Genomic DNA, 16,628 nt, shown 5'->3' with positions numbered 1-16,628 from the left:
AAGAATCATGGCCCCATCTACTTGTCACAAAGTACTTTGTGAATACAAGATGAGTAATAATGTCATTTTCCATGTGTGGTTTATATTCTAAGCAAATAATTTGATCCATTTCAGATGAAAAAGTCTTTGATAATGTAGATATTTTTGGAAAGAGCAGTTATCAGCTTTGAAAATGGGAAACTCATGCATATTTGGTAGTTGTGTTCTTGCAACTGTGTTTTGTTATCCAATATAGTTAGCCATCCCTAAATATTCCCAGAAAAGTAAAAATTCAAATTGGCCCCTTATTAAGCCCTTAGTGATAAAAAAGTTTTATATTACCTAAAATTTCCCTTGCTGTTTTTTGAGCTATATAATGTCTTTTAACTCTCTTGTAATTTATCTTTATCTGCTTTTAGAGATCCTGTCTCATCCAAGATACGTGCTGATATCTATACGCATGTAGTTGAGGTCTCGCAAAACTATGCTGGCCCATCAATTTAGGTCAAATCAATAAGCCACTGTCAGCTTTTCAGAAGTGAGACCCACAAAACTGATAGGACAGAGCAATCAGAGAATTCAGGTTTTCAGCCGTCATAAAACAATGACTGACTGGTTTGGCTGTAATTTAGTCTTAAATACCAGATTTACTACCACGTACGTTACTAAGGTATACATTGTGCTATAAAATTATGATTCCTTTTGTTTTTCACTGTGGACTGTTTCATGGTGTATTAGGTTCCCATACTTTTCCTCACTTATAAACCCAAGCCTTTTCCTTCCTAACAGGGCAAGTATATAATTTCTTAGCCCCAATCATGGTTTTCAAATACATCTTTTTATTTTTCTTTGAATTTTTAGCCTTATGGGATCTCTACATGGTTCAGTTGCTTCATTTCTCTAAATGAGCTCTGTTTTTCCTTTCACCTTCTCCCTCTCTAAAGAGAGCATAGGGACACCGGCTGGCTCAGTGGTTGAGCATCTGCCTTTGGCTCAGGTCGTGATCCTGGGGTCCTGGGATCAAGTCTCCCATCAGCTTCCGTGTGGGGAATCTGCTGTAGAGTGTATGTATTGCTTTAACAGAAAAAGATACTAACTTCTTTTTCACCTTGTTGAAGACACTGATTTAATCACTCCAAAGGACTTTCTGGTTCCTAAAATTCTGAAGTAACTCAATAATCAGAAATTCCAATTAACTCAGTAAACTGAAATATTCAGATCTTTAAAACACAAATATTACTGTTCAAATAGAAAAGACTTATAATTAGTTGAAGCTCTATAACAATATATGAATAGGTTACTTTTATCATGAGTATGAGGTCATTTTGTTGTAATGAAATATTCATGTAATTTACCCTCAAAAATTGTTTCCCACAGAACTGAATTCACTTGACCAACTAAAACATATTTCCAAAGATTTTACATTACTTTCTAAAGTAATGATCCTCCATAAAGATACCTAAAGAGAACACAAATCAAAAATGTTAGCTGATCCATCTTCATAAATCATCACTTGGGATCATTTAATGCTTAGTCTATGCGTGACAGTTAAAGTCACAGAAATACTTACTTTAAAACCATCACTAATTTATCAGGAAATAAAAATGTGTAATTTTACCAGGAAGATGTTGGATGACTCCCTCTCCTACCCAGAGAGCAGATCCCCAAACTTCAGAACACTTATGCCTGACATTGTACATCAAGCCTAGCGATTCTCCTGGGACTTCCGAACACACATTTCCCTTAACCACTGGCGCCAAGAAGTTAAAAGGTCTGCATATAGATTGTAATCAATTCAGAAGTCAGGTAGGGGGAAAAAAAAGAAAAAGCTAACAAGTTTGTAGCTAGTATTACATTTTTAGCAATGAAGAACCAAACTGACCAATGATGCTACGATTATTTGAAGTCAACATTTAAATGAAAAAATTCAGAGAAGGCAAATAGGCCAAAGTAAGGCTAAAATGTACACACTATGTGACAGCATAAGTACCGTAACATTATCCTTGGAGCTTCAACTCTGAAAAGGGGAAAGAACACTGACAGGGAAAAACCTCCAAGTCTTTTAAAAGTAAGTTATTCAAAAAGACATAAGCATTAGCAAGCAAACATTCTTACCTTGGGCAGGATCAGGTGGACCAAACTCCAGAGAATATCGTAAAATGAAGTTATTGTTCCACACGTAGAGTTGGTTATCTCTAGGATTGTAATCCACCGCAGCAATATACTGGTATTGGTTGGGGAAGGGAACATCTACATACTCTCCTCGGTTTAATCGGGTATTGTAAATGTAATCAATTGCATTCTTGCCTGTTTCACTCTCATTGTCTTGATACACTGACCTGACCACATAGAGGACTCCGCAGATCATAAAAGCATTTGAGGCAGCACGTTTGTCATACACAGTCTCCCATGTTGCTTCAAATCGAAGAGTATATGGATTTAGTTGGCTAATAACGATCATTCCATTGTTCTGTTCAGTGGCGTAAATGACCCATAAGCCATTTTCATCAACTGCTAGGTCAATATCAGTTTTCCCTCCCCATCTATAAGGTGAGGTATCATGATAGTTGGCATAGTTAATTATGGCCTCTCCACTCTTAATTCTAGTCCTCAAGTCAAATTTCACAATGTTTCTTGTTCTCTCTTTGTTAAAGAAGACAGCACCATCATACACCACAAATCCAGTACCATCTACTCGATTTGGAAGTTTGTATGTTGTTGTTTGGCGACTATTTTGGAAATCTTCTAAAGAAGCATATTCTATTAAAGTATCAGTACGGTAGGGGGTCCAGGGCATGAAATAAATTTTATCTGCAGCCTGAAGAGGGTCCTTGCACCAAGCACCTGCCTTTTGTTCAGCTTCATATATACATGGTGAATCCACAATTGCTTTCAAGGTCCCAGGGCACACAAAAACTAACAGTCACAGAGAAAAGACAACAATTAAGCCAAGTTAAAAAATTAAACAGGCAAATACAAGTTTTAATGATTTAAATCCAAAGAGAAAAAAAATGTGATTTATTAACATTCGATTTTACCAAAATTTAATGCAAGTATTACCCTTCTTTCCGCTAGTTACAATACTCAATGTACCAGCATAGAAAGTGGCTGGGGTTTATTTTCAAAAATACAAACCTAAGTTTAAGGTCATTTATAACTGAGGTGACAATGTGTATCTTTGCTATGTGTTTTTAATCTTAGGCTTTGGTAATTTATACTTTAAAACTGTGAGCTTTGTGCATAACAGTGTACGAAGGACTTTATTTTAGTCTCAACTCTGTACCTCCCCCCCTCCCCCCGCCCGGCCCACTTATAAACTCTCAAAAGCAAAACACCAAAATAAAGGAAATAAAACGAAAACCCAATGTGAAGGCTTATTTAGAACTTCTATAGAAGTTAGACTGAAAATAAAGGTGCTTCGATTGAAGAAACATAAATACTCAGAAAATGTAACTAGGAACAGAGAAAAGTAAATACAAGGAAAGCAGTGATGAAACGACCAGGAGACCCTGTAACCATGGCATGCTATGGAGAGGGTTCTGGAAGCCAGGCAAGATGACACTTTAATAATAAAATATCCAAAGGTGTCAGAAAAAGAGAGAAAGGGTGAAAAAGAAACACAGAAAGGAGCAGCTCCCCCTCGCCGACTTCAGAATTTTTACCCCATCACCAGATTTAGCAGTCATATAATTTCATTGTAAACAGTTGACTTCTTTATGAGGTGCATTTATGAGATCCTGCTGATTATTTTAATGTCAGGAGTGTTGCGGGGGAGGGAAGGGAGGAGGTAACATCCATAAGGCACATAACAGGGAGCTGGGGTTCAGACTGTATACGTTATTTACCTTTTTGCTCCACTTCTATTTTAAGCATCGGAAGAAAAACAGAAAAAGTGCAAGGAAAAAAGAAAAAAGATTAAAATAAATTGACTATTAGTCTAAGACTGAATTCGTAATAGATGCTAAATATAGGAAGAATAAGAGCTGTACTACTTTGGATAAAGAGAAACACACAACAGGAAAACCTAGCAGGAGAAAGATTCTAAAGTTACATAAAAGAACATGGATCAATCATTTTAGTAGATTAAGGAGGCAATACAAATATGTTGGCATGTTGCTTCACTTAGCGTACCTGAATAAATAATGAAACTCTTCACTAATGCATGGTATATATATTCTTGCCTTTCCAAAGTCACTCAGCATTTTTATCAAGTTTTACTTTATATATGTATGCTACAGACACAAATGCATGCATAAGTGTATCAACCCCATCTACCTTATTATATGAACTCAATATTAAATTGACTTAAATCAGGTAAGTATAACAACAGGAAAAAATAAAAATGACAACTCAATTTTGGAGCTTAGGTCAAATTTAATGTATATTAATATGGTTATATTGTAACATTTTCCCAAAGATATTTATGTAAGAAGAAATCTATAATTATGCATCTTAGTACTTTTCGATTTTTAAAAATTATTTTCAATTTCCAGAAAAATCCATCTTAATCATAAGAAAAAAATGCCTCCTTTGCAGGAAAATATATAAATCTCCTCTGCTACCCCAAGAGGGATTTTGAATGATGGGGTAACATAGTGCCTTTCTTCCTCATTAAGAATTAGTAAATTTACTTATTTAGGTTTATATATACATTATAAAACTATTATTAAATTCCCTCTATTACGTATCTTAAACTTGTACTATTAAGTCTATTTTTTAAAAAAAAGTAAGCAAAATACATACAAGGAAAAAGCAAGCACAGTAGGCAAGGAGAAAAAGGAAGAAAGAATTATGGTTAGCTTATTATGACATCGTCAACTATCATCAATTTACACAGAAAGCAAGCTGGCATGCAATGACAATCATACCAAGCATTCAAAGCAAATACCTTGACCCCACAGACCCCATAAAAGGTAAATGCTTTCATAAAACAAACCTGATTAGTACAGTTATATGAGAAAAAAAATCCTCCCTCCAAGAAGTCTAAAGAAATGGATTATATAGTTAGGAAGGGTGCTATATAAGATTCTTGCTGGTAAATAGAATTCTAATAATTACAAACCATAAAACACTATTTTAGATTATATGTAGGCTTTGAAGTATGTTGCCTGAATTTCATAAAGTGACCAGATTAATGTATGTGATTCTCCCTCTTTCCTTATTAAAATGCATTAGGGTGTGCTAATCCTCTATCTCCAAACTGATTACTCAGATACTGTAGTTGCACATTTCATTAAGATGTCTTAGCTTGATTAATTTTTAAAAATTACAATAATTCATCAAGATTAAATAATGACCTCCCGAAATACCTCAGGGAGAAATATCGTACAAATATTTTTGCCCTAGGAATAGCATATAACCTTCTGCATTAAGCCACCACCTCCCCATCCAACTTCATCTATTTAAGCACTTTCAGGAAACATACTTTTTCCCTATAATGTGTAATTCTGACTATATCCAGTAAAACTAAGAAGTTCAGTGTTACTGATATGAAACAGTTCTTTTTTATAAACCAGTAGTCCTGAAACTACTTCCTCAATGGAGAACAATATTATACCTGCTTAGAATCAATAACGGAAGGGCGTGGTGGGAAAATGAGGATAAGAGAAATTATTAGTGTTGTGACTTCTCAGACTGTATTTATATACAGCTGTATTCTTATTTTCAGGAAAGGATGATTTCACTGAGCTGAGTAAATCAATTAAATGTAAAGGATGGGAATAATACATTTTAAAATATGTTACATATTTAAAATAGAACTTAAAATTAAGTTCAATAAAGAATGCGTAAAATATGTTTTCTATTGATTGAAAATGGCCAAGCTTTATAAATACACTAAAATGACAGTGAATTTGCTTAGCAAAATATTAAATAGAGAAGCCTTTGTGATTTAACTAATTACTTATACTAATAATAGAAATTATATATAACTTATAGTTCTGATGAAAACAGAAGTAACACCCAAATGTAAAAATAAAAACTAATTAAACAAAACCTTTGATGACTGATAAATCACATAAGATATGGATATTGAAAACAAAAGTCCTTACATTATGATTTGTTATGAAAACCCAAAGGACAGAGATCTGTCAAACCAGCCAAAACTCCATCAACCCCGAAGAATATAAAAATACAATAAAATTAATGAAATTAGCATTCTTCATCACATGCCAAATGTATATTGCAACTTGTCTTAAAAGATTGTGTAAATTAATTCATAATAATACATTTACTATTCTATAGACCAAACATAAATACACGACCCACTAACATCAGTGGAGGACCACATGGATATGCAAGACATGAAACTGACCCAAAGACACTTAAGCCTACATACTCTGTATCTGAAGTGACACACTATTTCATTTTGAATAATCTTACATTTATTCATTAAAGATACTTAATCAAAAGTTATAGTTATTTTTCTCGTCAAATAAAACTTATAGCTAAAATTCTGGTATAATTTGGATAATTTCATGATAATTTGAAAAAGAGGGCACAAATGTCAAAACCAAATCTTGTCTGTAGGGTACAAAATTCTAATAATTATTTTCCTTTATCCTAGAAGATCTTTACAGCCTCTTTTAAACACACATACATTCAATTAATTACTAACACTCTGTTAATGATAAAGGATAACCCCAGGATACATGCATTTTTGACACAGGCATTATCTGAGTAGGTATAAATATCACATGTAATATTACACGTGCCTGTCTATAAACATAAAAAGTAAAGCAAACAATGACATTTCTTTTTTTTTTTTTAATTTTTTATTTATTTATGATAGTCACACAGAGAGAGAGAGAGAGAGAGAGAGGCAGAGACACAGGCAGAGGGAGAAGCAGGCTCCATGCACCGGGAGCCTGACGTGGGATTCGATCCTGGGTCTCCAGGATCGCGCCCTGGGCCAAAGGCAGGCGCCAAACCGCTGCGCCACCCAGGGATCCCAACAATGACATTTCTAATAAATTCTGTTTAGTGACTTTAATATAAAATTTTCAAAAATCATGGGAAATTTCTTGAGGAAATTTAAATAGTTTCAGATCTGTAAATTCCTAGGGAATCTGCTTTGGATAGAATCTGGCATAAAGCCAGGCAGTAAAAGACATAATAAATGCAATTTTTGCCAACTACGTAAAGTTTAAAAGGGGTATGCAAATGATTCAAAGTACAAAAACACTATTAAAACAAGGAGAATGGGAAAGTTACAGGCTTAAAATGAAAGTATAAGGGATGGGTATAATAGAAACATAAAGAAACAAAAGGAGTGGAAAATGAGGAAAAGAGATAAGGAAATATACAATCCTACCTAGATTCAAACAATTTAAAAAGGTCCTTTTGCATTAAATTTTAATATTAGTGAAAATCATGCAATATATAGTGTGTCACTACTGTACAGTATATAGGAATCATAATTCTACACTTTAGCATGGAGTAATTTGAAAAAAAAAAAAAAAAGCCAGACTTATTTCTGCCTCGTGCAAACATCTAGAAAGGTAACAGCAAATTAATTACTATTTTTTTTTTTTTTTTTTTTAAGGACAAAAACCAAAAAGAACAAATACTTCTCTGAGTATAGCTATTTGCAAGTTTAGTGCACAATATACAATACTTCTGGAGAACTGAAAAAGTAAAATTTTGAAAGTTAGATGTTCCAGAAGATATCCACATTTTCCTTTCTAAGACAGAGCAAGAAATAACTCAAGAGTCTGAAAATAATATTTGCTTAATACTGTTCTTGGTCTATAGACTAGGTTACAGGAACTGGCTCCAGAAAGACAATTCTTGGCAGCTCTGACTGATTCCATTGTTTGGGAATGGATGCTGTATTCCTTTTCTAATTTGAGGACAGAAACCATGATAAATTCAAATGTAAGCGACTTTACGGAACAAAATTTTGGTTAGCTCAAAAGAATGCAACGTTCCTCTAGTGGCACAGGAGAATGATTATGTAAGCCACCAACACTACACACAAGAGAAATAATATAAAGATCAGTGCACTCAGTAGGCTTCCAATCCTACAAATGGTATAGAAAATACTGAAAACAAAAAGCATCCATTTCACAGTAACACAGGAACACAGAGCAGGGATGAAAAGAAAAGATAATCTGTGTTTGGCCTTTAACTGATACCCACAAAAAGCCAATTTATCAAAACTGTGGGCAGAGAAGAGAGAGACCGCACCTTCACAGGATGTATAAGAATGTATTACTACCATATTGGACATACTATATCTATCAATTCAGCCCCTTGGGTTTTAGAAATATTGATGGTTGGGACATATAAATCTATCAGAACTAGTCTAGCTTTCAGGGTTCTGGAAAAGGCAATTTCATTATTTAGTTTAAATCCTTTTTTTTTTTTTTTTTTTTTGAGGAGGGAAGTGTACAAAACTTTCTTAAATCATTAAAATCGCTGCTAAAGAACTTTCAATTCAGATGCTCATGAATCAAGTTTACAGGACACATCTTTTTTTCCAACTTAAAAAGTAAAGAAGACAAGAACACTATTAAACAAACTAGCTTACAAAAATGACCTAATATACTGAAATTTTTGGTTGTCTAAAATGCTTTTTTCTACTGAAAGTGCCGAATACAATTTAGCAGTATGAATTCTGAGATTAGGAGGGAAAATACACAGAATCAGAGCATTAGCTAAAGACTACTGATGAAAACTCCATCTGAATTTTAAATATCCCTCTACAGGGTCTAATGGATGTTGTCAAGTTAAAAACAGAAGTACATGCAAGACTTTGTTACATCTATTTTATTTACTGTAAGATTTCAACACTGAATCTGGTAAAGAAATGCTCCTGTAAGGACAAGGAAATAAAAAAAGGAAAGCACTTGCCTCAGTTACTACAATGGTAGCTTTTACCAGGCACTAAGGTTACCACAACAGCAGGTAGCCATTCAAGTAGCTCACGATTAAAACCGAAGTCAATTCCTTCTTTAGAAAACTGTGAGCCAAACCAATTTGTCAGCAACTGGTATTGGGCAAAAGTACAGATTTCTATCTGCCCTACTGAATAGCTAATTCAAGTTTGTTTTCTGGAATAACGCTAGTCTTAAAAGCCAAACACTTAAGAACACAGACAGACACTTGGCCAGCATCACACTATGGCTTCCTTCCACACTTCATGAAGCTAATTGGAGGCCCGAGTCTGTTAGTGCTCTGCATGCATAATGGTTTTGTAGGCCATAAACATATGCTTCTTTCACATGTGTAGTCTTTCAGCATCAACGAGGAATGCTGGAGAAAGTCAAAATCACAAACTTCATACTTACTGTAAGGGACACATTCATATTGGACTTCAAGATATTTGTATGTTCCAGGGCATGGATCAGGAAATACATCTGACCCAGTAACTACTATACACTGTGTTCGATTGTTGCACCTAGAAAACAAAACAAATCAAACTGGTATAACATAACCGTTTATTTGTTTTCAATAAAGAAATTTAATACAGAACTGATTCATATTTTCTTTAAGCAACTAAGTATTGTAAAACAAAAATTTCGACATAATAGGTTGCTCCACATTATTGGGCAAATAATGAGCTATAAAAATCCTATTTTATGTTGCAATGCTTCTGTATCATGGGCCACACTACTTTTTAATTCAAAGTAAAAAGAAAATAACAATTCTCTATTATTCTACTATACATTTAATTGTAATTTTTAGCATATTCAACATGTACTATAAAAGTATACCTGCCACGTTAAGAATTAAAAATAACAATTAAAAATGATACCATGAGCAAAAACAATCATAAACTGAATGGCTTAGAAGTTCTGAGAACATATTATAACAAGGAGGGAGCCAGGTTTTTTAAGTTTAGTTGTTAAATCCAGTTTTGAGTTAAGTTTTGTATGACGGGGACTTTCTACAGTCTTCTGTACCAGATTCGAAGCTAATAGATCACACCTTCCATGCTCTGGCTTGATAAATGATAGAACACATTTAAAGCAGTTAGCACAGTGCCTGGCCCATACCGTGTCTCAGACTGTTGTTACTCTTGTTATGTTCACCGATCACAATGTGTTTATACCAAATAGGACATGACAAAAATCTAGATTCTTCTAAATTAATACTCTCTGAAATAAAATGTTAAAAGAAAGGCACTAACATGATGCTTAGAATGTCCTTATTTATTACTATTGCAAGTATTTTCTCATTTTTCTGTTGTCACTTATTCATCAGGATTATTAGGATTAAGGTAGAATTTCAGGCAATTGATATTTATTTCAGTTCTATGAATTTTTCAAAATGATCTTTTCATAAGCTTTATAAAGGCAAGAACCACTTCCCTTTATAATTTGCCTTGATTACATTCAACAGAACGTAATGTTTGCAGGGTTTTATTATATTTTCTGATAGTATATAAATTAAGAAGGCAAAGCAAGCAGAACAAGGGCATTATAATAAAATTTATTTAACAATTTGAATACCAGGTATTCTATAGGGCATAAAATAACTGGACTATAAAATGGCAGATAAAGAATGAAAAACCAGCTCATTCTTTTCTTTTTTAGCACGACGAGTAACTAAAGGACAGAGGAAGGAGACCTGCATTAGAGAGCGTAGGTATGTTAAGTCATGCACGTTGGAGCCATTTCAACTCAAACCAGGTGGATTCATTTTTAAAGAGCAGCAAGACCTGAAAACTTCCACAGGGTCAGACAGGTAACTTTATAGGCCCAGGTAAATGTAATAAACCTCAAACAAAAGTCTTAAATATTACATCAACTATAATATTGCTTGTACAGATATTAAGCTAATGATAACTTTTATCACAATTTATCTAGAATACTATATGCCATATATTTAAAAAATACCATACAAAATAATTTTCAAAAGTATGAACAATGAATGTGGTGCAGTGTCACATTCTTATGCAAAATCATATTTTACTCTCATTATCTGTATTTTTCTTGAGCTAGTTCAATCATTTGAAGAAATCTGCCAATGGTTCTCCACTTAGTGTAAATGAATTATTTTAATGTGAGTGACAGAACCAATTCTTTATCTTAAAATTTTAAATAGCAGATGAATTTAAAGTTTGTCAATAAATCAGTATCAAGTATTTCAACTGTTTCATTTTCTTCTTTCTTAAATTTTACAATAAGAGAGTTTGCCAAAAACAAAAAAACAAAAAAAAATAAATTAAAAAAAAAAAAAAAAGAGAGAGAGAGTTTGCCATTTTGTTAGAGTTTCTTGATCTCCCAGGAATCCTAAACCACTGCCTGGTCCTTACCAAAAAATAAAGTGCTTTTATTTCCTGCCTTATGTTCATTTATACCTGCAAGGATCTTCCCATTATCTCACACCCACACCTTCAGAAACAAACAAATCTAAACTCCTTTTAGTCAGACATATATACTCCCTTGGTGTACATTTTATAGCCACTTGACAAAACCCTGTCATGTTTCTGGGAAAACATGACAAGAGTAAGGGGGTGGTGCTCAAGGTTGAAATGGACCAAGACTGTGAAGGATTCTGGACCAAAGTTAAGGAGGATGTAGCTCAAAGGATTTGGGAATTTCTATAATTAAAAAAAAAAACAAAGAATATACTGAGGCACCTGGGTGACATAGTCAGTTAAGCCTCTGACTCTTGGTTTTCGCTCAGGTTGAGATTTCAGGGTCATGAAATGGTGCCCCACGTCGGGCTCCTCATTCAGTGTGGAATCTGCTTAATAATCTCTCTCTCCCCCTCTACCTCTGCCCTCCCCCCAACCCATGCATGCATTCTCTCTCTCTCTAAAATCAATCAATAAACCTTTTTAAAAATAAAGAAAAAATATATTGACAATTATCCATCTTCCCCAGATGATAAGATAAATAAATATGACTGCTATATGGGATCAAAAATATCTTTTGTTTTATGCTTTTCAATGTTACAGAATATTTGCAAGAAGTATACAAGGGATAAATATTTCTTCTTCCATTACATTTTGTTTAAAAGAGACTGACACCATAAAATGAAAAGTAATTGCTCATATTTACTTTTTCTGCACTTTTTTTGCACTAGTCATCTGACCACAACTACAAGTTCAAATTAATGTTAAAAGCAATTACCATAATTTATATCAACCATATAATTTTATTTCTTTTAATAATCACATTGCACAAAATAAGAGAAAAAAGTGTTATAGGGCTATATTCTTAAGTAAAATGGAGGCAAGGAGACTTAACAGAATTTCTTAAAATAAAATTATATAGATTTCTAGAATTCATAGCTTCTCAAGATGTTGAAAATGTTCATTTTTATGAATTGGAAATACTAGAAACTAATCTTGAGAAAAACTGGTATTTGGGGGCTAAAACAGGAAAGGGTCAGCAAGAAGAGGAATGCAACTGTGAGAAGTAGAAGACTGTCAGATTTTCACACTGTTACCTTGCTTCATGGGAAAGAATATCTAAGCTTTAGGAGGACCAAATGATAAAAATAAAATACAATTATGTACATTCATTTATGAATGAAGTGGGAGCCTTATGTTTTCAAATTCAGTAAGTGTGGGAACACTCGGGGAAAAAAATACCAAATGTGAGCTGTTATGACTGACAAAAATCTGAAAATACCTTAATCAGGATACTGTTAGTAAAACTGTAAACTGCTATTGAAGATAGGGAAAGAGAAAGCAATTAGCTACAGAAGCAAAGTAAATTCTCACCAACTGCTCTGCTTCAAGTTTTCATTCTAATGAGAATGAAAAGGTACCATTAAACCAAGAAAAGAAAGGAATTTAGTTGCTCATATTCTTAGTCCTGGACATAGTTCCTGGAATGATTTTCCCCCACTTCCCCCAGAGACAAAGATTTATCAGTAAAGGTATAGCTTCTATTAACAACTGTACGTTTTGGTAATATTATGTGGATTCATTGTTAAAAATCTACAATTTTCTTAAATGTTAAGCATAAAAATTAAGTACGAATGAGACAAAACAGAAGAATAAGATTTTAAAAAAATAGGTGGGTTTTATCTAATTACTTAATTAATTAATTTAGAGAGGGAGTGGGGGAAAGGGCAGAGGTAGAGGAATCTCCAGGACCCACTGCAGACCCGGATACGTATCAAGACCACGGCCAAAATCAAGAGTCAGATGCTTAGCCCGCTAGACATCCAGGTGCCCCTGGTGTCTATTCTAATAAATAGAAATAAAATAGATTTCTATTTATTTTTATTTTTTAAAAGAGTTTATTTATTTATTTATTTATTCATTCATTCATTCATTCACTCACTCACTCACTCATTCATTTAAGAGAGAGAGAACATTCATTTAATTAAGGTAGAGAGAGCATGAGCAGAAGGGAGGGGCAGAGGAGAGGAAGCAGAAGAGAGAAGCAGATTCCCTATTGAGCAGGAAGCCCAGAGCAAGGCTTGATCCCAGGACCCTGAGATCATGATCTGAGAAGAAAGCAGACACATAACCAACTGTGACATCTTTAGATCGATTTTTAATAGCAACTCGAAGGGAACACAATTACTGTCACAAAAAAAAATGAATACTAAATATATTCTAAACACTTCAAACTTTAAAAAACTAATCTTACTTTATTTTATATTTGTAAAGACGCACAGATGAATCAGGATAGTCAAAGCACTGATTCTCAAAATATGGTCCTCAGAACCAGTAGCACCAGCATCAGTTGGGAAGTTGTTAGAAATGCATGCTCAGGTCCCATCCCAAATCAACCGACTTAGGAATTTTGGAGGCAAATAACCAACCAGCAATCTGCATATGATTCTGATGTATGAGAACCACAAGGTTAAAAGAAAACATGTTTAGATATTTTAGTAAAGAATAAGTATATATGGAAACACATACTTTTTGCTCTATAACCCTTAATAAAATACAAATGAAACAAAATCATTACGCCATTGGTACAATTTATGCACCAAGCTAATAGAACTTACAATGTTAACATGTCTTCTTCTCTAATTCTAATTTTAATCACAAGAATCAAGAGTTTTAGTTGCTCTAATTTTCAGCCGACTAGTTATTTATAAATTCCTAACATGAAGGGTATAAATAAGTACAGTTTCTAAGCACATGTATACATTGCATGTATGCCATTTTTAACAACAGAAGGAAAATATAATCTTTTCCTAAATTTTGGCTAGCTAATGAAAATTTCTAACACTAAATAAATCTGGGAATAATAATTTTTGACAATCTATAAAATGCACCATGTCTTCTAGGAGGATGTCATTAAAAACAATAACAAAAAAGATTCACTGTAATCACTGCCAACTTTTCTATATTCGACCTTCGACTTCTTTCTTAAAATAAATTTTAATAAAGTGGCTCATCTACAGGAAGAAAATATATCATTTTTAGAACTCAAGGGCATAAAGGTAGCTCTTGCAAATAAGGTCTAAGCAACAGAGGGTATAATATATGATTTAACACCACCTGGTAAATAAATGTAGAAATATCTAATAAGCATTCAGTCTCAAATTCCAAGCATTTAATCATTTTTTAAATATTTAAATGTATTTCCCAAGTTGGCATATATAGACAAAAGGCTAATTATTTCATATCACTCTGTCAAAACCACTATCAAAAATATCATCGATGTATTAGTTCTATACATTATTTTAGTTTGCAATTTTCTGATTATCATTTTAAAATATTTTTTCTTCTAATTCCCTAACTAATCTAAAATACACAGAGTACAACATTCATCCTGAGAGTTCCACATATTAACTAAAATAAATCCAATAATAAATGCTTGGTAACATTATCAAATTCAAACACCAGAAGAAAAGTATTATTTCTGACATTAATATTCATAAAACTTGCATTTTAATCATAAGCCCCATCATCTACAATGAAGAAAATCCTAAATCCTACTTTACAGGTCATAAAGCTGCTTTAAATGGAGCAAAAAAGCCTGAATTTAAAAAATTAGTTTAAAATTCATTCCTGCAAGTCTTTCTACTCTAAATGGAAAAAAAATTCTATTTAGGAATGAAGCCAAATGCACATCTCAAAAGCTGAAGAAAGCAAAATTGCATAATTTTGGAGATTAATGCCTATTAGTTTACTTCCTATGCATAAGGGAATGTCAATATATTTGGCAGCGAAATTTAGAATATAATGTTTAAAGTCCGTGATATTGTCTAGGTTTGTGCATAATATGTAAAAGAAAAATGCTTTACAAAATAATGAATCTCTTAACCATCGCAATTAGCATATGGTAAAACTTAAAAGTATTAAAATTGTGTATTTCATCTTCCAGATGTAATCTATATTGCCAGGTTTCAATACCAATTTTTAAGGCATCCACAATCATTTTTGAAATTAGGTTAAATGTTGCCAACAAAAATGTGTAATTGATGAAAAGGCATTTTATAAATGTGTATTATCATTAATTTACATACGTATATGGAAATTACCTTAGAAATTGTCTTGCACAAATCAGCAGTACTTTGAAGAAACATTATCTTTTATTTTGGGGACAGTATTGATTCATCACAAGTGAAATGTTAATAATGCAAACAAACTATTGATATGTTGCTTTTTCTTAATCTTTTAAAACTAAATGAAAGAAGGCTCAATGCACACATTACTTATAATCTGAGAACAAACTGTATAAAAATCAACAACATAGCACATCATTTGACTCTGTTCAGAAGCAAAATCATTGGGGAAGATTAGTGTTTAAAAGCAGAGGCTTTAGGATCTGAAAAAGCTGAGATTTTAGTTCCAGTTTGCTTCCTTAACTCTGCGCCCATAGCAATGTATTAAACCTTACATCCTTCCATAGAAGTTTGTCTTTAAGGTTAGATCGGATAATGCAGGCAAACTCTTTGCACAATGCCTCAACAAATATGAATTACCAAAAACATCAATAACTATAAGAACTCCCTTATATAAGATGGACACAGATTTGCAAACTTTAAAGGGGCAAAACACATTTTATTGTTCCAGGGTAGTTCCCTTACTGTGCGTATGACTTCCTGCGTACAGCTTTAAAAATAGGCTAACTATTCATGTAAATTTGTTTCCTTTCCAACCCTAATCTTGAATTGTACAATGCCCAACAAATTGCTTTTACTCTTCTTTTGATTATCTTATGCTCATTATTACACTTTACCAAGTGCAAAGTATGGAGATGAGATTCCATGTGTAATCTATTGTGAGAGGTGTTTTAATCAATAGTCTTGTTCTGCTGATTAAGCAGGGGCTTCTGTTTTGGCAAGATAACATTAGTTTCTCCAGTCATGCTCCAAAAACCATTGGGAATCTTCAGCAGATCATTAGATATGCTACAATAAAGCTTTGGTACATTCTCTTTTCTTCCTTAAATTACTTCTTCACTGTCCCATCATTCCCTGTCTCGATGGCACTGCATTATTATTGCATCTCCCCTGAAACTTGCACTAGAGCTATGTCTCCAGGCCATAGGATGCCATTTTCAATTGAAGCTTCTGCTTGAAAATATAAATTAAGAAAATTTCATTATCTCCTGCCAGGGGCCATTATTCACCACAGTTCTAAGGAAGATTAAAAATGCAAAATCTACCGACTTGAACAAATACTCCAGCATTCAACAGAAAAGCTCAGTATATCATGACAGAAACTAAAAATTAATGTTTGCTGAAATTTGGAGTCACCCTCTAGAATTAGTACAATT

General features: G+C 33.3%; 1 protein-coding gene across 35 annotated transcripts in view; it reads right to left on the bottom strand.

Moving 5' to 3' along the window:
* The window catches only part of ADGRL2 (adhesion G protein-coupled receptor L2), a 619,232-nt gene that overhangs the window by 47,609 nt on the left and 554,995 nt on the right, over positions 1-16,628 (bottom strand). For 34 of the 35 annotated variants that reach the window (XM_077905190.1, XM_077905191.1, XM_077905195.1 and 31 more), the window contains 2 exons: positions 9,270-9,379; positions 2,095-2,895 (listed from right to left, as the gene is read on the bottom strand). In XM_077905190.1, coding sequence (XP_077761316.1) covers positions 2,095-2,895; positions 9,270-9,379 — 911 coding nt within the window. Of the gene's footprint in view, positions 1-2,094; positions 2,896-3,824; positions 4,232-9,269; positions 9,380-16,628 lie in introns of those variants that run through there. The other variant, XM_077905186.1, reaches the window with a different exon arrangement.

The sequence above is a fragment of the Canis aureus genome, chromosome 8, assembly GCF_053574225.1.
Source record: "Canis aureus isolate CA01 chromosome 8, VMU_Caureus_v.1.0, whole genome shotgun sequence".
Classification (NCBI taxonomy): domain Eukaryota; kingdom Metazoa; phylum Chordata; class Mammalia; order Carnivora; family Canidae; genus Canis; species Canis aureus.
The sequence above is the reverse complement of the archived record's forward strand: the minus strand, read 5'-3'. Positions and strand labels throughout refer to the sequence as shown.